This window comes from Pygocentrus nattereri, chromosome 19 (genome assembly GCF_015220715.1).
Source record: "Pygocentrus nattereri isolate fPygNat1 chromosome 19, fPygNat1.pri, whole genome shotgun sequence".
NCBI lineage: Eukaryota > Metazoa > Chordata > Actinopteri > Characiformes > Serrasalmidae > Pygocentrus > Pygocentrus nattereri.
In genome coordinates, this window is record NC_051229.1 from 18,475,874 (window position 1) to 18,500,985 (window position 25,112).

Sequence of the window (25,112 nt, forward strand, 5' to 3'; positions counted from 1 at the left end):
TGTAAGACAAATACAGCACTGTCCAAATTTAAGACCATTTTATTCATTTAATTTCAAGTCAAAGCGGCCGGTAAGTACACTGTACTTCCAAAAGTATTCATGAGAGAATGAGAAAGAAATCTGAAGACAGCTAAGGTGTGTTTAGGTAGCTGCTTGTGTGAATGTTACTGTCTCTTTGAAGGGAACACATTGTCAAAGTCTTGTTTTGTTAGGAGGACATGCCTTTGTGTGATTTTCTGTTAAATATATTCTTCCTGTCTCTGGAAAATGACTAACTTGACAGCCGTTTGGATTAGAAATTGAATGACAAGGTGGTCTCTGACTTTTGCACAGCACATTACATAAAATACAAGGTGCTCACATCAAACTTTCAAAGACGGGATGTATGTTGTATCGAATACTAAGTCAGCAGTATGTGAATAATTGATTCAAATGCAGTGTTTGAAGCCTTGCCTCGTTTTTCCCGTAAACCTGAAACCTATGGCTCTCCAGAAGTAGTGGTTATTCCATAGTGGTGGGTCTGTGGATCCTGACAATAATAGATCACCAGGAATTCAATGCTAGTGCTAAAACTAGTAAATCTCTTCTGTCCTCAACTGGTGGAATGCAAATATTACAAAATAAAAGACAAAAGGCATGGAAGAGTACAAATACATATTTATTAACAAATCGTTTAAAATACAAAATGTTACTCCGGTTGGCGAAGGTCAACTCAGACGTTAATAACTTATCTAAATAATGAGGACATTGCTGCTGCAGGTAGCATAGGCAGTATTACTAAGCAATGCTGTTTAATAATCAACAAGAGCTAATCTACATGTTTGCATTGGTCATTACATAGTCTCGATAAGTTGTAAATTAAGATAAAATGTTATTCTTGTGTGGATCCTACTATAAAACGAATGCATTCATCTTACTAAAGAATGCCTAATTGTGTGGTTACTATAATCAGTCGGCATATCTCACTGGGCTGGTAGAATTAATTTGCTAATTCAACTGAAACTGAATTACTCTCATTTCACACTGTGGTTCTAATGGCTTTGTGCCTTAGGAGTATTCTTAGGCTAAAACTATTTTAATGTAATAAGACATACTTCATTAACAGTCCACAAAAAAGACTGTGCATTGCCCTTTTGCTGCTTTTGTGATAACTGACAATTAATATACTGAAGGATGCATTAAGAGAAGCAAAAGACTTCTTATTCACGGAAACACGTATGCAGAGACACAACATGCCGTATTTAGGTTTAAGGCACAAGCTTGCACTGCCCCCTGTTGGTCGCTCTGTAATGGTATTCTTTCCCAAGCAAAGTGCTTTGGACCTGGATGAACTCTTAGAGACAATCAATAAATAGCCACATTCAGCTTGTGGAGGTAACACTAAAACAAATCTACAAATTTAGCGCAATCGATAACGAATCTAGTTTTTTCTTTTAATACTGCTTGATATTAACGTCAATGACCCTGAACACTAAGGTGTCTACACACCCACCGTAAAAGCCAAATGAACTTTTACAACACTTGTAAATACTGTGTGTTAAGGCACTTTTCTAATAAGGCACATTCAAAGTACAACACTAACTACTCTACATACTAGCATATTCATCTGTTACAGTACCACAATTTTAAAGACAATTAACTGATTAGTAATAATTCAAAATGTTTTGGATACACCTATCCTAAATCCTGTATTAGTGGCAGTGTTTAGAATAGCCTATGAGAGCTGAAAGACGCAAGGTGTAAAATGGTACAATGGCTGCTGAATGAAAGCTTTTCAATCATGCAAACGTATTGACATCTGACAAAACTATATTACATATCATACATGTGCATCACACAAGGCCACGGCCACGTCCAAACTCAACACACACCAACAAATACCACAACTTGGAGGCAGGTTCTAACTGAATGTTAAAAGACGCTAAAACAAGAGTGATTATTATATAAGTGTGCACAAAAGGTGACTGTGCACTGCACTCCTATCAGGACGTCATTAATCCATCATCTACTTCTGACAGAGCACTGAACAATACTTACATATTATCAAATGGCAAGTTAATTAACATTGCTGGAAATAGGAATATTCCTATGTTTTCCATTCTAATCTCTATCTGCCACATCTCTGCATATAGTTGCTATTGAAGAATCACAGGGCTAGATGTGAGCTAAATATGGGTGGGAACGTATTTATGCAGCCTTCAAGTCGTGTGGGAAATATGGTACTTAATGTCTAAATTACTTTGACATTAATCTATATTGAAGCCAGAACTTTCTGATTTTAATTTTAAAAGCTATGGCGGCCACTGATACAGTACTTGAGTTGTAACACATGAGCACTGCAGGCTAAACTCTTTTTAGTTAATGTGCTCTCATTCACTCTTGTAAAAATGGATATTAGCATATGTGATGTGATGATTCCAGCTGGACACCATGTAACACAAATCCTCTGTTCTTTGTGTTGTTGCAGTAACGCAAAATACTCTCTTTGATGACATAAAAACAAGTTAGCAAAAAGTCATTATTCACAGCACATCCGTCTTGTTTCCGACCAAAACCAGTTGAACACTTATCAAATCATATTTACGACCCCCTGAAGACATAAGTAAGAACTTCAAAGGAGGACTTGAAGCCAGTGTTATGGTGGGAGCAAACTGAAGGAGAAGGTACAAAACCGATCAAGTGCCTCGTGAAGGCAGAGCTCAATGTAAGGGGTGAAGATGTGCTTGTCTACATTGTCCAATGAACCCTGTTGTTAGCCCATGAATGTAATGTGAATTAGCTTGGCTGAGAAGTTCCCCAAAAACCTCCAATCAAGCATGCTGGTGTGCTGCGAGCTAGTGATAGCATTTCTCTCGCTAGTTTGTCTTGCTTGTTACTGACTCTACTCCAGATGTTACAAGAGCATAGACTAGAGGGGTTTGGGGGCAGGAGATGTACCCTTGGTTACAGCATATGTTGCTGGAATCCAGCACGAAAGGTTTAAAAAGTTGCTCCCAAACAATGTCTGGCTCTGTGAGATTACAAGTTGATTACCACAGATAAATATCTCATCTATCTAGCTGTGCTTTGATTTAAAGTAAAATGCAGGCAGATAGCGATTAGGTTGAAAAATGCTGGCTCTAACATTGAATCTTACGGTGATATTTAAATCTACTTGGCCTCTTACATTAGACAAATTAGGCATGATTTTTATACTATAGTTGATACTGTAGCTGAGTTGAGGTAAATGAGTACCTGTTCAAAATACTGTGGCTATAACCAGTCTAAACAGACAAAAAATTGCATTAATATTACATTACTTTTCAGACACTAAATGGAAAAAAAAAACGCGCCATATTGGGCAGGTCCTTGTTTTAAGGAACCTGTTGTGCTGATCAGACACCAGAGCTAAAACTAGACCAGGACTGTTGATAGAGATCAAGAGCAGGGGTGTCAAAACCAGGTCCTGGAGGGCCACAACAGCAGAATTTAATGTTTATTACTAACACTCAATGGAATTAATTAGTTGTTTGGAAACTAGCTGTAGAATCGAGTGTATTAAATCATGGTCCCCACTAAATTCTGAAGTACTGTGGCCTTTTAGTCAAGGACATCACAGATCACAGCTGGGGGAATAGTGAAAGCAGAGACATTGGACTGTTTGAGAAGAAGTGTGCCACACCTTGGTGGTCAGTGAGAGCAGCCAGTTGTAGCTGGCAGAGGAGTCGAGGAGAGAGCAATTAAAATGATACAGAACACTCTCAGGCAAGTACAAAATGAATGGGCTCTTATAGAGCGTGGTTTGAATTTTCTGAAAATTGAACAGCAAATACTACTTAAACACCGCTGTTACTTTTTTGAGTGCTTCTGAACTCTAGTTATAAGGCTCTCTCACAGTGCCCTATGTTTGTTCATGACATCAGTGAGCACAAACTGCTTTACTCTGACAATGAGCTGATCGCCTCTCTAACCAATGAGCATTCTACAAACAAAAATCTATTTGCTGTAGAAAAACAGAAAGATACAGTTTTTTGATTTTGTAATGGAATGTATCCTTCCACTTAATAAAATTAAAAGAAGGTGAGAACGGTGACAAACAAGTTTGAAATCCATTTCTAGCTATTCACATTCACCCTCATTCACTGAGGACCCACTCTTGGACGCTGTCTACTGTTTTTTTTTTTGTCATGTTTTTGATATAACTAGAGAAACACAAGGTGGCCACCATTTGTGTCTACATGGCTGTGGGTGAAGCATTCAGTCAATGGGGACTAAGCTCTGAAAACTGCAGCTGCTTCACTCCCATGAAGATTATTAGGACAAATACTCTGTTATGACACACCAGTGGTGGCGATGCAAATTGGACAAAAAAAAAAACAAAAAATACTGTAATGCAAAAACTCCCGAGCTAGGAGACAATTGATCTGCATTATGTTAAGTCAAACAAGCCTAAATTCAGAGGAGGAAACAGCTCACTGGTTGAAATATAAACAAGATATCTTATAAAACATGGGAACGTATTATAGGAAGTACCACCCTTTAATAAAGGAGCCAATACCTATAATATAATATAAGGCATTAGTTTGAAAAGCCCCTTTATTGTGGAGATATGCGCATGTGTAGTAGCCAGAACGTTGGGCCTCATTCACCAATATCTATGTTTTTTCTTAAATTTGCTCTTGAGAAGAGTCCTAAGAAAAAATCTACATCAGATTCATGATGTGTTCTTAAACTGCACAATCTCAAATAAGAAAACACTGGAGAATGTCAGAATCTTTGTGCAAACAGCATGAGTGGGTTTTAAGAGGAAAGTTCTTATTTAGAAAGCTTTAATGTATGTTTTTGAAACATTAGCTTGGCTATAAGATCAGGTTTATACAGTTGTGATCAAATTTATTCAACCCCCAATGCTGTGAAGGGTTTTATGGAATTCAGTGCACATTTGTAATTGCGTTCATAATTAAATCTTACAAGGACTTGTTAAAGAACTAAATGCAACTAAAATAGCATCAATTGTTTTTGTCATAAAGTATTAAATGGCCTTTTTGTGATTTCTTCATTGACACAATTATTCAACCCCTTTACGACTACCACTCTTAAGAACAGAGGTTCATTCCAGTTCAATCAGGTATTAAAACCACCTGTGGATGTCAACGAGCCGCAATCAAGCATAATAAGCACCAATTAGGCAGATTTAAAAGGACTGTGATACTCAGCTCCTTCTAGACATCTACGGGTGTGTTTACAAGCATGGTGAAGGCAAGAGAAGGGTCCCAGAAGACACGAGAAGAGGTTATTTCTCTTCACAAGAATGGTAATGGATATAAGAAGATTGCGAAGTTGTTAAATATTCCAAGAGACACTATCGGAAGTATCATTCGCAAGTTAAAGTGCACAGTGGAAACGCTACCTGGTCGTGGCAGAAAGAAGATCCTGACCGCGACTGCTGTGCGCTCCCTGAAGTGTAATGTGGAGAAAAATCCCCGCGTGACTGCTAAGGAACTGAAAAAAGACCTGTCAGATGTGGGCACCAAAGTTTCAGGTCAGACAATAAGGCGCGCACTGCATAACGAAGACCTCCATGCCAGAACTCCCAGGCGCACCCCCTTGCTGACTCCAAAGAACAAGAAAAGTCGACTGCAGTATGCCAAAAGTCATGTGGACAAGCCACAAAAGTTTTGGGACAGTGTACTGTGGTCAGATGAATCTAAATTAGAACTGTTTGGGCCAATGGACCAGCGCTATGTTTGGAGGAGGAAGAACCAGGCTTATGAACAAAAGAACACCTTGCCTACTGTGAAGCATGGCGGGGGGTCAGTTGTGCTTTGGGGCTGTTTTGCTTCTAATGGTACAGGAAAGCTTCAACGTGTGCAGGGTACCATGAATTCCCTTCAGTACCAGGAGATCTTGGAGGAAAATGTGATGGAGTCAGTCACAAACCTGCGGCTTGGGAGACATTGGACTTTCCAACAGGACAATGATCCGAAGCACACATCCAAGTCCACTAGAGCATGGTTGAAGATGAAAGGCTGGAACATTCTAGAGTGGCCATCGCAGTCACCAGACTTAAATCCAATTGAGAACCTCTGGTGGGACCTAAAGAAGGCAGTTGCAGCGCGCAAGCCTAAGAATGTGACTGAACTGGAGGCTTTTGCCCATGAAGAATGGGCTAAGATACCCATAGGTCGCTGCAAGACACTTGTGTCAAGCTATGTTTCACACTTGAAAGATGTCATAACTGGAAAAGAATGTTGTACTAAGTACTAAAAAATAATGTCAGTAGGGGGTTGAATAAAACTGATAATGATGTGAGCACAGAAAAGACATTTGTGGTTATTTCATCATAAATGTTATATTTGTCTAATTTATAAGTGCCTCTTTGATATAATTGTAAATAAGATGACTGAAATGATCAAAATCAATGTCAAACTGGCCAAAACACTTTATTTCAGTGGGGGTTGAATAAATTTGATCACAACTGTAGGTCAGCATTTATGCAGATAGCAGCCATCTATTAGCTGATGTAACAGAATTGGCAGGTAGTGTTCTCCAAGTCTGCTCGATCTCACTACGTTCGCGGCTGTTTGAACAATCGACTCAATTTTGAACAGGAGAATAAATGTTAGCGTCCACCCTCCCAGCTTGGTAGCATCGTGTGAGGGGAGGCCTTATTGGCTGGTAGAACTGGTCACAGCTAAATTAGACAGGAAAAAAAATGTACTGGTGTGACATTTCCAAATTTAGCAAAAACATGCATTCATTCATTAAGACTGCAATTGTGCAGATATATAATGTATTTTTGTGGGACATCCATAAGTAGATGCCCCACAAGAATACATTATATATTAAAAGGATTGCCAAAGGGTGCATTTAGTGTGCCTTCAGTGAGTGTTTAGTGTTTTTTTGCACATTTGAGAAACTGGGCACACTTGAATACTCACTGGACATGCAGACAAATAACCACAAACATGGAGGGTGGAGATTCAGCCTGACAAAAAAAAATAGCTTTGGTATAGAAAGTTTATATTTGTAAATCATTAGTGTCATAACTAAAAAAATACTGGCAAAATAATTGGCATCCAAAAAAATACTGAAATCAATCACTCATCTCTGACAGTCCCCCCTTGTTGTGACAAAAACCTTGTCGCCAGGACCTTCACTAGATTTGAACATAGAGGGTATAATTTGGTCATACTCTACACTCTCAAAATAGATTTGAACATTTCTGAGTGATGGGAAATGGGGCCCACAGACTGCATTTCGGCCACAAAATTTGTTGAACGCCTCTACTTTCAGCACCTGGAGTTTGACACCCCTGCTTTAACTGACACTTCTATTCCTCTGAGCTGTCCTATAGAGTTAGCCAGCTAACTCTGTTCCATTGTTCTGCACTGAATGCAGGAGAAAATGTTCCATCCACTTCATTTGTCACGAAGCTCAATTCTTTAAACTATACTGATTGTAGTACTAATGTACTACAGTATGCTTACCGCTTGTGTGTTAAAATTAATCTCTTCACTTTTTTGATTTTTGTAATGTTAACGCTGAAATCGGGTTAATGTCATGTTATAGGTTATGAGGGTTATGAAGCTGACTCAAACATCTGGCAATGACGAAGCAGTAATAGGTCCCACATCTCTAACAGCACCGTCTAGATGACGCAGGTGGCGGGCGTGTGATCTTGAATGACTCGTTGCTGTCCACTTCTGCGTTCTCCAATGGAGGGATCTGCCGACCTGTAGAACAAAGACTGGCTTTAAAGGGGAATTCCACTGATATTTCAAAAAATTTACCATAATTCTGTCATTGCAATGTAAACAAAGTCATTCAGGGTGGTTTGACATAAAATAGTTTATTGCAGAGAAAGTTGCAAACTCAGATTTCCTTACAGTGATTTGAAACCAGGTATGCAATGATCACAAACATAGCCATTTTATTTATTATACAAAACCACCTGTGAACCTGTACATATCTTTAGAGTTTTTATAAGTAATGTTGATAGTGGAAATAGTGGAACATCTGAAAAAATGTTTTCTTTGAGGACTATTCTGCCTTACAATGCCCTGCATTTACCCCTCCACCAAGAACTGGTTAAAATAAATGGATTAACAAAACGTTTTAGGATGTCTAGCTCCTATCATCAACACCACGAACACTTTTGACCTGGTAAGTTTCTCATTACAGGATTGACTTTGTTTACATCTTATCCATTTAATTATGTAGAAACTGAAAAATTGGTGGAGTTCCCCTTTCATACAAATGCACATTACACTCTGACATCTATCAGTAGACAAATGCCTATAATTAGGGTTTGCAATAAGCTATTTTACATCGGTACCCTAACAAGAGTGGAGGACATCTACAAGATTTGAGTAATACTTACTGATCTTTTGAAAGAGTTCCTCAACGTTGACAGCATTTCTAGCGCTGGTTTCAATGAATATCGCTGCAATTGACTCGGCAAACTCCTTTGCCTCTTTTGTGGGGACTTCCCTGTGAATATATAATCCAGAATAAGACCAGAGGGCACAAGCACAACTCAGAAGTCACAGAAATCCCACTGGACTAAAGACTGACCGATGTTGCATTATGCAGACTCTACAAAAAACAGTGAAGCTTACCAATACAACTGACAATCCCTTAGCCCTTCAGGAACAGCTTTTAACATGATAAATCCCCTTTGTAAATCATTCTAACTTATACTAAAAGTACTAATTTACAGCCAGTCTCTGTCCTCAATCTTGCCGATATTATATCAACAATTTGCAAAGGCTAACCCCATCGAACTGTGTGTGTCACGGCTGTGGTCAATGTATTACACAGTTTCTAGCGCTGTATAAAAGATGCGCAAGACTTCCTCTATCGATGGATGTGCTGTGATTTTTCTCAGTATAATATTGATACACAACGATACATAATACATACATAATATTCCTATTCATGTGTTTAAAAAAGTAGTTTGTGAAACAAACTAAATATAAATCTATAGATTTTCAGCTTTTTAAAGATCATATTTTAAAATACAGTAAAAACAGCTGAGAAATCACTTGATTAACAGAGAAGAGCTAATTCAATGACAGAAATGCCCATGCATTCACATCAGCCTTAATGTGTTAACAAAAGGGTTATGTTTTTCAGTTTCTGAATTTGGTGAAAAGTTATTGTCTTGTTTTGCAGAAAGAAAAAAAAATCAGCTTTCACAGTTTTTTTGCAATGTTTTTACATCGAAACAATCGTGCAACCTTGAACCTGCTGACACACACTGCATATCAATCAAATCACATGGCAATTCATCACTAACTATGAAACACTATAGCTTACAGTGTACTTATAGTTTACTATACACATTCAATGATATAGCAAAACAATAACTGTAGTCCTCAGGCAGGTACAGACAATGCTAACCAAGATGCTAACCGTATATCACCCAGGTCATTCTTATTTCCTGCTATTGCCACCACGATATCCTCTGGACCATGCTCCTTCAGCTCCTTCACCCACTTTTTCAGGGTCTGGAAAGAGTCCTGCAGGTAGAAGGGACAGACAACGCAATCACAGAATAATGAAGTCAATCTACAAAAGAGCTCAGCATCATTGTATGATGATGTTATTGCACTTGAGTCTGATCTCAAAGACTGAATATTATATTTAATAAATAATACATAGCCAAATAATATTGGTATATTTTACCAAATATATTTTAAAATATATTATTTATTAATATACATTACATATAAGGAATTGTACTGAATGTACTATGATCTACAGATGACTTTGTTTTTTCTCCTTGCTCTTTTTATTTTTTTATTTTTGCAAACATCCTGCCAATCAACAGACATCAACTTGGAAACCTGAAGAAACTTTCGTCTTTGAACTTGAGTTCATGCATACATTTTTCCCCAAAATAAATAAACATTATAATAACCACATTTCACAGGTCAGAACACCTGACACGATAAATGAAACACTAGCCATGACTCAAAATGACATTGTTCACAAAATTTGTGAAAGGGCTACTGACCTTGGCATTGCACCATGAAGGTAACTTGGGGTTGTCTTTATGATGCAATACCCTGGTCCCTCTTTTGGCAATTCAAAACATTAGTTACTGGTAAGTAACTAAGATCTTGTGGACAAAGGTTTTTCAGTGAGTGGTGGTACTTTTACAGTAGCCTTATTTTGTAACATCGTTTTTAATTTCATGTTATCAAACATAACATTTTACACTTAAAAGCTTACAAGAAGTGGTGTGGCAAGTACGTCTAATAGCCCACCTTTTCTCAGCTAATTAAATAATAATATAATTTAAAACGTTTTAATTCATAGTTAAGTTTCAGTTTTAAGTGTGTCTCTCTGCATGATGTTGTATAATTACAACAACGAAAACTTAGAATACAGTGTCACTTTGTGTGAAGTCATTCATTTTGTCAAGCATCAATTTTGTCTCTCTTATGGGGGATGCCTTTACTCTTATAGGACACCTGGGACCCCTCCACCCCTCTTAAAAACCCTGCCTAGCATTCGCCCTCTGTATGTGTGTTACTGTCTAACCGTCAAGAAAAGAAAACACACACACTTCATCTAAGCTGCTTATCCTTGTGGGGGGCGCTGGAGCCCATCCCAGCAGTTATTGGAAGAAAAGCTGGAAACACCCTGGGCAGGTCGCCAGTCCGTCACAGGGCGAAAAGAAATATATGTGCAATGCTATTGTATCAAATACATGGAAAGGACTTTCAAGTACTTACAATGTCCCTATATATGATGTGTAAGTTAGTTTAACAGCTTATCCACTACAAACTGTATAGCAGAGAAACTTACCAGTTTGGTTATATCATAAACAATGACCGCAGCAGCAGATCCTCTGTAGTACATGGGGGCCAATGAGTGAAACTGAAGGGAGGGAACAATACATTATTTAATAATACAGTACATGATCCACAGTGTAAGCTAATATATATGATTGTATAAAGCCTGTACATTTAGGTAAATATCTTGGATAATGTAGATTTGTAATACCATTTGTGACTGTGTCTGTGTTTACTGTAGAGCTTTTTTTAAAAGTTCACTGCGATTAATCACATTATAATCTTATTCTATGAAGTTTGTCCCAGAATATTTTTTTTTCTATTAAATGCAGTTCATTTTGTTATAGATACAGTGATATGCAAAAGCTTGGGCACCCCTGGTAAAATAATATGATCTGTTTTTTTTTTCATGAAAATAAGTGAAAACAAGTTGACGAATCTTTTAAGGGGAACAATGTTTAATGTTGCTGAATTTAACACACTAGGAAAAAAAACTGTTGACAAAAGTTCTCAAATTTTATATTTTGTGTTTTTCAAAACTAATTTGCAGAAAAATGCCATATTTAAGTTAGTTCAGTGAAGAGGATGTGTTGATGTGTTTTCATCAACAAAACACTGACTGGGGGTGTTCAAACGTTATATGACTGTATATGAGGGGGAAAAAAATAAGCATTTATTAGTATTTATATTTAATGATCACATGATTTCCATATGAGTGCATTTACATGCACTCAATAATCTGTTAACTGCAGAAAATTAGATTTTGTCAGTTATCCAATCAACACGTTGACATACACTTGAGTAATCAGATAATGGGGAAACCCCAGGTCTACATGAGTCAAGCAATAATTGTACTTCTGCTTTGCAACCAGCCAACAGACTCACAGAAGAAGACATACCATAAACATAGCATAAAACTCAAGCTTCATGCCACGTTTTTTTTTTTAACACCGCACCACTTTACCTGAAAATATGAACTTACACCATCTAGAAGATGAAGAATATTTAAATCCTTTATTTTGTGTTTGGTTTCAGCGCCACTCCAAAGGTGCTTTGCTGCCATCTTGTGACAACCACCACAAGTTCTTGTGTATGTGCAGACTAAGCAATCCGACAGAAATCGGAGGAGGAGTATAGACGCACTAAGAAATCTCATTACTGGGCTAAAATCCAGCTCTTCATTGGATTTCTAGATTGGAGTATGGTGTTATTTTGAATAATCAGATGACTGCAGAAATCTGATTATGTTCGGACTGTTGAGTGCACGTATACACACTCGATGCAGTTTTTAATTCTCACCATCAATGTCCAGTGAGAAGAACAGCGGCTGCATGTTTCAAACAATAACTGTATGTATCATATCATACACAACAAAAGTGACTATAGCCTTTCGCTCTTGTTCATACTCATGAATTCTCGTTTCAGTGGAGGCTCCGGAGGGGAACTGGAGCTTTCCACGTTGCTGTTGCTGCTGTTACTTAGCTGCTTGTTGATTTATCCAAAGGTCTCCCCAAAAACTGACCAGTGTTGTTTGCCGAAGGTATTAAGGTGGTCACTTTAAAAGCTTTATTTCAATAAGAGAGGGCTACAACTGCAGATTCCATCATAACAACATACAGCGTGTGAGCAGCTGGGCTTCAACCTAGACTACTACTACAAGGGGTAACGGGGCAATCTAGGAAAATGCGATAAGTGATATAAAAAAAAAAAATGCGATAACTGATTAAAAAAGAAAAGTTAATAACTTGCTGCGTTAATGCTTTACATAATACCTGAGCCATAATTTATTGCATTATTTTGTAGTAGTATTTTTTACACATTTGTATTCTGTAATGTTCATTTGTGTATGTATCAATGCACTAATATAAAATTCCTAATACAAAGCCATCGTCTTAGGGATGTATCAGTTCCTAATAAAAGAGATAACATTCCATATATATATATTGGGTGACAAAAATGGTAACCCTGAAAAACCAAACCACAATCCTGCACGTTTCATCTCTCAGTCAGTTATTCAGTTCATGTGCTGTCAAAACAGGAAATACATCACAAAGGGGAAGATAGCCGCACTGCCCAAACGTATTACAGTGAGCAACGTTTTTCCAGTGAGGACAGGACACAATCATGACATTAACACTTACAACATCAGGGCAGACAACATGCCGGCTCAGCATTTTCCTTTCACACTCACACTCACACACACTCACACTCACACACACACACACTCACACACACACACACTCACACACACTCACATTTTCACATGAGTCTGTGAATCAGCCAGAACCTGCCTTAGTGTGTTTATGTGGTCTCTCTGTATATTAGTAAAGTGATGCTACACCAGTTTTCTTAAGATACGTTGCAATCTATGAAGACACACTAACACAAGGATGACACCTACACATTACTTTAACACAGCCTTCAACTTCAATTGAGTATGATCGTGTACTTGCTGACATTTAGCAACGATCTCACAGATTAAGCCTGGTCCTAGACTTCAACAGCTTTACAATGCAACTTAACAAACTAACAAAAAAGCATGTTGTAATTACATTATAATTAATTCACAATTAATTTAAACTAGCAGAGAAATTCTTTCAAGGGTAGATTAAAAATTTTCTAATGATTTCACTTAACACGGCATTGCAACAACTGACCAAAAACTTCATTTCATGTCGGATAAACAACAATTCCTTTTTTGAATAGGCAAGGGTAACATTAAAATTGTAAAATGATCAATTAATGTTTTACAATTCATCAATCAATTAATGCAATTTGCCATGTCCTGTGTGTCCCATGTGCCCGTCCTGCTGGCAATGATAAATTTAACTTTAGACTACAGCCCTCATTATATATTCCAGTCATTTTGTCATCTTTTTAGTTTTAGTCATATAATCATGTACATATTATAGTTCCTCAAACGTGATACATGAAACATCCTCAGTTCAAACAAAACCGGGTGATAATGTAGGGCATGTTTAATATGATTTCAGACTCTTTTACTTCATTAACATGTTTCTGCCTGACCCCAACCGTCAGTACTACATTCCTCAGTCAACACAAGGAACACTTTTAATATCTCAGTGCATTAACACAGTTCAGTTGGTGTGTGTGCTCATAAGTGTGCATCTAGCAAGTATTTTACAACTGTTTCGAATGTGACTCAGCCAAACAGGTTTCAGGAGTGGAACTATCAGTTTTATGACTGACACTCTGATGGGTCCTGTTCTTGATTTTAGGATTGCTGGTTAACTATTAATCAGCTACTGATGGTGGTCAGCTTTAGATCAAACCTTTGCACATTTGCCAAAATGTTCACCCCTGTTCTGAAGACTCGACGATTCAGAATGTAAACCAAACATTTAAAAACTGTTACCACTGAGTATTTTGTCAATGGTAAGATGGGGCAATAGCTACTAGATGTCATAACAATACTCTGGCTTTCCTATTAACTAAGGGATTCAAACTTCATGTTCATTTTACAATGAAGGCCACAGATTTATATATTAAAAAAAGCTCTGGCTGAGCTGCTGTATTCAAACCTAGAAGAGCATATTTACATACTTTTATTGTTAGAGATGTGCTTCAGAGACCCTCACTATCTGTAGGGAGATAAATACATGGCTGTTTTGAATCACTACAGTGTCCAACCCAGAATAAATCTTGGCCTCAGCGGTTACTGATGTAATTCCCATCTATTTAGATCAATGTTTACCAACTGCAGTCCTGTGGGCCCGCCTACACTGCACAATTTTGTGTTTTCTTGCTCAAACACACAAGAAGGACTTGATCATTAGCTAATGATTTGACTCAGTGGGTAGAGAAAACATAAAAACTGTGCAGGGCAGGTGAAAACACTCACTTTAGACATCTATTGTAGATGCAAGCCGATGCTTTCCATGTTTATATACTAGAACATGTATAAAAGTAAGATATTCTCTAGTATGTTGCGTGTTGTTTGCATTTAATAACACACAACACACTAAGAACTGTATAATATTTAGCTGGAGAGCGAACTAATTCAACTTTTTTTGATAGCTCTGAGACTAAAGAGATTTTTCATATACAGTACTGGGCAGGAGTCAGATAAAATAAAAATGTATTCAAATAAAATAAATTTTAAAAAGCCTTCAAAAATTACACAAAAGCTTTAACAATTAAACATAATATTACATCTTTGAATATTTACTGTGTGCACCTTTCACTTTATTATAGATAGTGGTAGGGAATATTGCAAAAAATATCACAATATGTCACAATATTTATTAATGTGTAAAAAGAACTGGTGAAACCACATTTAAAAAATATTAGCAAAATCTATGAATACAATGATTTTTATTCAGCATTTCTCAAACTGCAGGCAACCAAACCCAGTTAAATCAGCCTAAATATGTTCTTTTTGTAATTAACATGCAGTTGGTCAATGTTCTATAAGTACTAATGATATTCACAATATACTCAGTAAAGCACATTGTGACATAATTTATCACAATATTAATAAATATTGTCATATTCTCCAGCCTTAATTACAGCTTTTATTCTTTTCAGGAGATGTGCTTTCAGTTTTACACACACATGGTTGGTTGCATTTTCTGCTTCTCACGATCGAAATAATCCCACACACTTTCAGTGATGTTCAGGTCTGGACTCTGGGGTGGTCAGTCCATTGTTCTGAGAACACCAGCAGCTTCTTTGTTTGAACTGCATTTTTTCCTTTTTGCTGCACATCCTTTCAGACTAATAGTGTCGAGTTGTCTTGTCACAGTGGAAGGATGGACAGAATCACCTGTGGATGTTTTCAGATCTGAAGCAGAGTGGAGCTTGATTTTCTCCTCTCTCTCAAAGACTAATGCTTTAAGTGCTGTTTATCTGATGGTGACAGTTTTGGTGTCTACCAGCTCTTGCACAACTCTTAGGAGTTATTTACTCATTTTCCTTTGACCTTCCCTTCCTTATGTTATCTTAATATATCTAATCTCCTCAGAGACTTTTACTGAAAAATGAATAACTTGTACCATTTTGACTGGAAAAAAATAAACAGAGTGGTACTGTACATCACATTATCACAGAGTGAAACTTAGCATTAATAAAGTTAATAACCCATGTTTTGTCAGTGTTGCTACTCTAAACTAGATGAATGTCTTACAAACCTGACATGGGTTGCTCTGAGTGGATTGTAAATTTCATACACTGTAGTTAACTGTCAGGTCACGGATATGGTGAGTAGAGTGCACAAAATAGAATTTTTAAAAGCTAAAAAAAACAACAAGGATGGCTCTACTTAATGCAACAGACTACTATAATGCTTGCGCACTATCTATAGTGTTACAAATAAAATCAATCAACTGTTGCACGCCACTAATTACAGTATGCTAGTACAGACAATATATCGTGTAGCACTGCAAACCACAGCATTCAGCTCTTCACACACACACAGACACGGTCTCTAGTCATATATAAATATAAGAAAGTGAAGTGTTTTTCAGGTTCAGTAACTTCTTTTGGGTAAATCCCCACAGTTCTATGAAATTTAAATGAAGCTAAACTGTGAGAATATGCCCAACAGCTTTTGATGCTTCCATCTGGTTTAAAAAGAGAATTAGAAAGTGAAATTAACTGGTCTGTGCTAAGTATGTTTGCCCATACTGCCGATTAGCATGAATGATTGCTATTATTTCATATTAATGATGTGGACTTAAACTCAATAAAAAGGAATGTCATTTAATTTTATGAGAAACAGAGAACAGTAACGTTTTCCAGCAGAATGTGATATCAGGCCAAGACATGTTTTGAATACAGCAGCTCCGACTCTGCTTTTAAATAGAACAAGGCTCAGGCTGTGACAGACAGTCGATACAACATGCACATACTTAACATTCACACCTGTACTGGTGGGGGTACTTTCGGGGGGGGGGGGGGGATTATAATCAACAAAACATCAACTGCTAGGTGTGTGGTTTGAATAAAAATGAGACACCTACCCGCTCCTGCCCAGCCGTGTCCCAGATCAGGAACTTGTGAAGCTCATTGCCGCAGGGGACAGTCTTGGTTAAAAATGATGCACTGAAAAACAGAAATAAAAACAGGTAAGAACACAGTGTGACACAAAGGCTTTAGTGGAGGTGACAGTGGGCGGATCTCTGACATGGTGTCCTCCTTAAACGCTGTAAAACTGTTCTCTGTTCTTGATATGAACTGAAGTGAGAAATGCATGAATGATGATGTATGGTGATGGATCAGTCTGAAGGGGGTGAATCTACTGCATCAATTTTGTAATGTTCATGCTCCTGTTTTGTATATGTTACTTTTTGAATTCTTAAAATATCTCAATCAGAGACCAAGTAAAACATTCCACCTTCTGTAAAAAGTCAAAACTCAAAAGTCAAAAAGTCACATACAAAGTTTTACTACATTCTATCACAGTTCTGTTCAATCAAAAGATTCGATTTTAACTGTCTGCTTAACTGTCTACAATAGTGGAACACGTTTGCCATAGTTCAATAAAGCAATAAGCCATAATAAGCCATATGGGTTACTGCAATTTTATCATGGGGAAGCCTGCTGAATCATAGTAACCAACGTGGCTTATTGTGGCTTAATGCTTTTATTAAACAGCGGCCAACATAAAATATATTAAAAATACACAATGTTTTGGATCGTTATTTAAATTATTATTCATTATTATCAACATAACCAGGTGCTCCACCAAGAAAAATAGTTCCTTTAGTCTAAGGGGGAGCGAGGAGGCGGACACACACGCTGAGATAAGTGAGATTTATTATAGGCAAATCCAGGGTCATAGTCAAAGCGGTCCAAGGTCAAAGAGCCAACACGGATAGAACGAGGGTAAGACATGATAGATGGCAGAATACAACTGTTCACACAGACAAGCACATTCAACAGAGACCGGTACAATCATACAAAGACTGGCAAACACAAGGGGCAAACCCAGGGCTTAAATACACGGAACAATGAGGGACAGGTGAACACAATCAGGGGCAGAGCAGCCAAACAGGGGGCAGGACTTAAACCAAAACAAACGCACATGGACAAACCAAAACAAAAAGGCACATGGAGTGGGAGGAGCCAATCATGACATTTAGAGTGCTGTATCATTGCTGTATCACTGTAAGCAACCACTGACCGCTGAATGAGGAGAACAGTCTGTTGCCTATAAGTTTTTGTCACATAAGATTGAACATATGATAACAACACTATTTAATGCAAAAACTTTTGCTTTATAAGTATATACTTGGTGCTCCGTGCGAGCAGCATGAGAGTCAAAGTGTATTCCATTAAAAGCCCAAGGTTTTTTTTCGTGCCATGGAGCAGAAACACAGAGTTCAGTTGCTGTGAGGCGGTCATAGCCGTGGTATATCGTAGATTTTACAGTGGCTTTAAATGCAGCTCAGCCAATCAGATTATAGGACCTAAACTAACTGTTTTATAATTACACAGTAATGCATGAGAGAGAGAGAGCTCTATACTGTGAGGTACTGGAGTTTATTATTCCGATTGACATTTATTATTAATTTTGGATTTTCTGGTACAACTAGACTGTAATTTGTAAGCACAACAAACCTCTGCCCATTATCATTATTATCTGCCCATTTTTGTACGAGGTCAGAACTAACTGTGGTCTAATAGTGTGTTTATACACCATAAAAAGCATTATAAATAACTGAAACTAACAAACACAACAAAATAATCAAATGAATTGAATGGACTTGATTCATTCTATTGGAGATTTCAGGGTGCACTGAATCACTTTGTGAAGAAATATAATCAAACCAAAAAGTTGTGGTGTCAGAGATTATTTTCAAAGTCTTATTTCCGATGTAAAAAAATGTTTTCATATATCGCTCTGACGTCTGCACCCCAGGTTGAGCTGCTTTTGGAAATGCACAAGAAGACAAACTCATGTTTTTGACAGTCGGTACAAGTTGTAGAGACGCATCCATTTAGCCATCATGATTGTTGTGATGCCAATCACAGAGGACAACAGAGATTAGTGGCCACCTGTGAAATTTGGGGAAATTAACAGAGGGTGAGGTAAATGATGTCACTTGTTTTAGTTAAACAAATTGTGTTTGGTGTGTATGAGTGGTTGTAATGTAATCCTGCTGTTAATCACCCTGATGCTTTTGATTCAGAGTGTGTAACTGGAACCACCTCTGATGTGGCTTAAATAACGTCATTCCCAACAAGGCTCCTGTAAAGGCCTTCTTGCTGAACTGCACGAATAAGCACTGCAAGATATGTACAAAAGAGCAGATTGTGATTATACTGCTACACATTACTGTTGTGAGATCTTGCAATATTTTAACAAGTTATGAAACCCTTTATGTTATATGAGTAAAGACTAGCCTGCGTTATGTAACATTCTTTGACAGTATCCACAGTGCAAGGTGAAATACTGTAATTCCAAGTAACAAACGATATATTGTGTAGACATAGTCCTAATAGCTACATTCATGTCAGATACAGTTTTGTTATTTAATAAACATCCAGTGCATAATTTCATTTATTACACAACACAATTTTAAATAAATATGGAAAAAAAAGTATGTATTTATAAACTTAAAAATCGCAAAGGTCTCTGAAAGACTTGCAATGGCAAAATCCTCCATCCTCTTGTTGAAAAGTCAACTTCTCTACCTTTTTGGCTGAGGAGATCAAACTCTCTTGTAATATGTACTGGTACCTCATTTCATTCACTTTTCTCTCGATGGCGTAATGCCATCTGCAGAGAAACCCATGCCTATCAAGATACTCCCACCTCCATGCTTCACTGTGGGTATAGTGTTCTTGGGATCATCTGCGCAACAGTTCGTTCTCCAAACAAACTTGCCAATGTGTTCTATTTTCATTTTATCTGACCAGCCTACATTCTTCCAAAAGACTTCTGATTGGTCTAACTGTTTGTGTGTAAATGTTTTGCATCTCTGAGCTTCTTTTTTAGCAGAAGAGTTTTGAATGGGAATGGATATGATTGCAGTGCAGTTCATTGCTTGTTGTTCCTCCTGCTTTCTGGTCATCCTGCAACTCTTTTCATATGACCACTGTCTTCTCTCTCTAATTAGTTATGGTTCCATGAACTTTCCACTTAAGTATTATTGAACCAATTATACAGACTGACATGTGTAAGGTATTTGCTATGACTCTGCAGCTTTTTACATTCGAGTGTTTAATAATGTCACTGAGAACTTTAGGAAGTTCCTTCCCCTTCTCCATGATTGCTACTTATCTTACCAACCTTTGGCAACACCTTTAATAATGATACCAAAGCAATTTGCATGAGAATATTTGTATTTTTTTATATTTGCAGAAAGGTTATTTTTAACTTTTACATACATACATCTATTAACCTTTATATATTTTAATATAGTGTCCGAATGCTTTTTTTAATATCACTTTTATTTTTTAAATGTATAGTCGCTTATACTCACAAATACACACTTTTCTGTTCCAATGTACAAGTACAAAAGGAAAAGATATAAAGTGCATAAATCTGAAGTGGATATATGCTCTGGAAATTAATTAAATGTTCTGAATACTCGTTTCCCCTCACTGTAATTTAGCATTATCTCTGTCCCTCAATCCAGTCCCCCTGCTTTTCCTATTCTAACACATTTGACTTAGGGTGTTTTCACACCTACCTTGTTTTTGCATGGACTAATTAAATTAGTTCAGTTAGTTTTGACAGGTGTGAACATTGTGAACAGGTTTTCCAATTCACACAATAACTCATACAGGGCTTAGTAATTAGCTGATGAATTAGCTAGAGGAGCTGTATGCTAAAGGTGGGAAACCATAAGAATCCACAGTCAGGGTCTCCTGGTTTATCACATCTTTGGAAAGCTGAGTTCAATTTCTCTAGCCACACCCAGGCCTGATTACTGCCACACCTGTTCTCAATAAAGAAATCACTTAAATAGGACCTGCCTGACAAAGTGAAGTAGACCAAAAGATCCTGAAAAGTTAGACATCATGCTGCGATCCAAAGAAATTCAGGAACAATTGAGAAACAGAGTAACTGAGATCTATCTATCTATCTATCTATCTATCTATCTATCTATCTATCTATCTATCTATCTATCTATCTATGTCTGGAAAAGGTTATAAAGCCATCTCCAAAGCTTTGGGAATCCAGCAAACCACAGTCAGAGCCATTATCCACAGATGGCGAAAACATGGAACAGTGCTGAATCTTCCCAGGAGTGGCCGGCCGACCAAAATTACCCCAGGAGCGCAGCGACGACTCATCCAAGAGGTCACAAAAGACCCCACAACAACATCCAAAGAACTGCAGGCCTCACTCCCTTCAGTTGTCAGTGTTCACGACTCCACCATAAGAAAGAGACTGGGCAAAAATGGCCTGCATGGCAGAGTTCCAAGACAAAAACCATTGCTGAGCAAAAAGAGCACAAAGGATCATCGCAGTTTTGACAGAAAACATCTTGATGATTCCCAAGACTTTGGGAGAATACTCTGTGGACTGACGAGACAAAAGTTGAACTTTTTGGAAGGTGTATGCCCCATTTAATCTGGCATAGAAGTAACACAGCATTTCAGAAAAGGAACATCATACCAACAGTAAAATATGGTGGTGGTAGTGTGATGGTCTGTTTTCCTGCTTCAGGACCATCTTACCATGCTGTGGTAAATGGAACCATGAATTCTGCTGTCTACCAAAAAATCCTGAAGGAGAATGTCCGGCCATCTGTTCGTGACCTCAAGCTGAAGCGCACTTGGGTTCTGCAGCAGGACAATGATCCAAAACACACCAGCAAGTCCACCACTGAATGGCTTAAGAAAAACAAAATTAAGACTGGCCTAGTCAAAGTCCTGACCTGAATCCGACTGTGATGCTGTGGCATGGCCTTAAAAAGGTGGTTCATGCTTGGAATCCCTCCAATGTGGCTGAAGTACAACAATTCTGGAAAGATGAGTGGGCCAAAATTCCTCCACAGCGCTGTAAAAGACTCAGTGCCAGTTATTGCAAATGCTTAATTGCAGTTGTTGCTGCTAAGGGTGGCCCAACCAGTTATTAGGTTTAGGGGCAAACACTTTTTCACACAGGGTCCTGTAGGTTCAGATTTCTTTTTCCCTTAATAATAAAGACCTTCATTTATAAACTGCATTTTGTGTTTACTTGTGTTAATATTTAAATTTGTTTGGTGATCTGCAACATTTAAGTTTGACAAACATGCAAAAGGATAAGAAATCAGGAAGGGGTCAAACAGTATTTCACACCATAAATCAGGCATTTTCCACTTTTATCTCAGCATATCCAGGGAACAAACGTGGCAGTCGTTACAGACGTCGCTACAGTGCACCTTACGTATGACTAAAGTAACAATATGCTATATAATAATAACCACATGCTACATACCATTAGTTACTCATTTATTTGGTATGAAACCAGAGACAGAGGGAGACCGAGTGTGGCTACTCTGTGACACTTTTAAGATCAAATCTCAAAAATGCAAAAAACCGTACTGCATCACCGGTGATGCATAGGTTTCACCATGATGATGAGAAAAACATGCAAGCTTTCACTTTGTTTCGATTCAAACTGGAACAATAACTGATGTTTTCCACTCATGATGACAACCAAATGCTTTAACAAGATTTGAAACAATTAACAAAGGCTGAAGATGATGAGACTAACATTAATACTCAAATTGTTCATTATAGTGACAATGCCGCAATCAATCTCTGGTAGAATCAAGGTGAAAGCTGGCAAGATCCATGTTTGTACCAAACTACTGTACAGTATGTACTGTATGACGATATTCATCATTAATCGCTGTTGAGATAAATTGTCACACTGAGTCACAACATGCTTTTATTTTACTTTCCTCTTCCTTATATGAGTGAGTTATCTTATATCTAATCTCCTCAGAAATATCTCCTGAGAAATGAATAACATCTACTTGATGCTCATCAATAAATGAAGTGCGCACAATATTGTATTTTTCCACACTGCCCAGCCCTAACTGTACACTGAAAGTAGTAATAATTCAAAAGTGTTTATGAATAAATTATTGTCAACGCAGTCACAGCCAAAAGTAAGCAAACCAAAAGCTAAAACTTTTGAATGAACTAAACTCTTTTTCAGTGTAGGACTCCTCAGCCTTGCTGTGGAGATCACTGACAGTGCTCTACTGCTGAGGGATTACATAAAAGAATGGCTGCATTTGCAAAACTCATATTTGCTTATTTTAGTGGCTTGTTTGGGAGCAGCTGTGCATTTAAAAAAGTGCTTATCTAAACAAGTCTGAGAAGAAATAACAGAAATGTGCCTTACTCAGCTGCAGCGGGTTGACTCATGAACATAACCGAGGCCATGCATTCCTGCACCAGCGAAGACAGGATGAGGTCAGTTCTCCCAGTCCTAAATCAAACTTATCTGACTCCAGCTTCGGGTAAATCTGGAGGTCAAAACCACTTCTAGACCCTAACGGCACACATGGGGGTGTATTGAAAATGGAAACTTACCCAATGGTCGGACTTATGTTGTGGTCAAAGTGGTCCTGGACGAATCTACAGACAATACTTGACTTCCCAACTCCTGTGTCCTGTGGTTCAAAGGAAAAACAGGTCAAGAAAAATGTCCTGAAATGTTTGTTTATCAACAGGTTCATTTAGAAGAAGCTCTAACATTTAGGTCCATCTTTTATAGCATTCCCCCAAAAAAAGAGGCGCCTTGCCTAGACTTGACTCACTGAAATAATGTACACAATACTACCAGCTAAGGTTATCCACATTATAAAAATAAATTAGAGACATAAGCAGTCGACAACAGCTAAAGAAAATAAAAAGAAACACTGACAACACATGTCAGTCTTCCAAACCCATTACTTAACCAGTACCACACGTTTATGTGGCTATATATTTTCCCACTAACTTCTTTTATTCCGTTTTTATTCAGACTTTTTGTACATTATACACACCAGCATTTTTGGACAGGACAATTTGAGCACATTTGTATAACTAGAGTATATCAGCCTTAATATCCTCATATCTGGTATATTGTATTAGAGGTGGGTGACATGGCAAAATGTAATATCATAACACTGCAGGGAGTTTTTTACGATACGATGTATGTATATATGTATGTATATATTGTATAGTACACACCTTTACTGTCGAGACTAAGTAAAACAAACTGAGAAAGCCCATAACACAAGCTTTAAATTTACTATAGCTTTCTTTGTGTAAAACATAATTCAGTGGCATTTGTTGTCTAGTTCAAGCCGGACGATGACGTCATGGCTTTATATTTAGCTGTGGACTTTCCTGAGATGTGTTTTTCTGGTTCACATTTTGTGCTGAAGTATCGCTTTTCATCTCAGAGCTCATCTTCTACCAGCATTACATCCACGAAACTGCAACAGGAGTGAAAAATACATCCCTAAAAATAGGCTCCAACAGTCAGGACCCAGTCATTTGTGTAGCGCATTAACAGTAACAACCCCTCGCATCACTGGAAGGAAACTTTTTTTTCTGCTGCTAGGCCACTTTTAGCATCTCTTCGCTTGCCAGGCTGCCATTCTCGAAAAACTCGAGCAGAAACGATCAACAAACCCCGCGACGCTCGTCCAGCTTTCGCTGCCCGGTTTCTGAGCGTCCTGACCGCAGACAGGCAGACGGAGGAATGCTGAGGATTCTGAGGAGGGAACTTTATTTTTTTCACTTACCCCCAGAAGACACACTTTCAGCTCCCTAATGGCCATTTCACACCGCCTACGACCGACGAAGCATTATTCCCAGCCGTCTCTTTGGTATTACTGTCTCTCTGCCACCGTTTTTACAGCGGCCTTTTCCTCAATAAAACCCAAACCCTGCCCCTGGGCTCCACTGACCATCTCCTGCTCACAGCTAATGGAAACCGAGCCGGAGCAACAGGACACCACAGCGCTGTCATTCAGGTCACGTGACGCTTGAATCGCTCTTTACGTAAATCCAGAAGAATTAGAGAAAAGAGTCAGCTTAACGAACCGATTCAGTCGAACAAATCGAATTTCAGATTTAAGCATTCATTTAAGTTTAGAATATTTACAAATTTTATATTGTTCATTTTTATACTATACAGTAATGGTTAAAATAGTCATTGTCACAAACGTAAAGCAGAAATTTACAGAAGCAGTGTCCTGTCCGCTAATAAGCAAATCAAGGACAACAGTGCCAGGAAAAATCTCCAATACTCCAGGCTTATTATTCCTATTCTTACTCATGTTCAAACTCGAATTTTATTAGAAGTCGTTAGTCTATAACATGACATATACAGTGCAAGTTCGATTTAGTTGCGAATCGGTTCGA

The 25,112-nt window shown here is 37.9% G+C and overlaps 1 protein-coding gene across 1 annotated transcript; it reads right to left on the reverse strand.

Annotated features, from left to right (window-relative positions):
• Nucleotides 1-640: 640 nt before the first annotated feature.
• rab31 (RAB31, member RAS oncogene family) lies at nucleotides 641-24,707 on the reverse strand. The gene is made up of 7 exons (XM_017697214.2): nucleotides 24,491-24,707; nucleotides 23,289-23,368; nucleotides 16,766-16,847; nucleotides 10,798-10,869; nucleotides 9,397-9,503; nucleotides 8,363-8,472; nucleotides 641-7,715 (listed from the first exon to the last, which is right to left on the reverse strand). Exons 1-7 carry the CDS (start codon nucleotides 24,524-24,526, stop codon nucleotides 7,618-7,620), a joined length of 585 nt encoding a protein of 194 aa, XP_017552703.1. The 5' UTR covers nucleotides 24,527-24,707; the 3' UTR covers nucleotides 641-7,617.
• Between the last annotated feature and the right edge of the window lie 405 nt (nucleotides 24,708-25,112).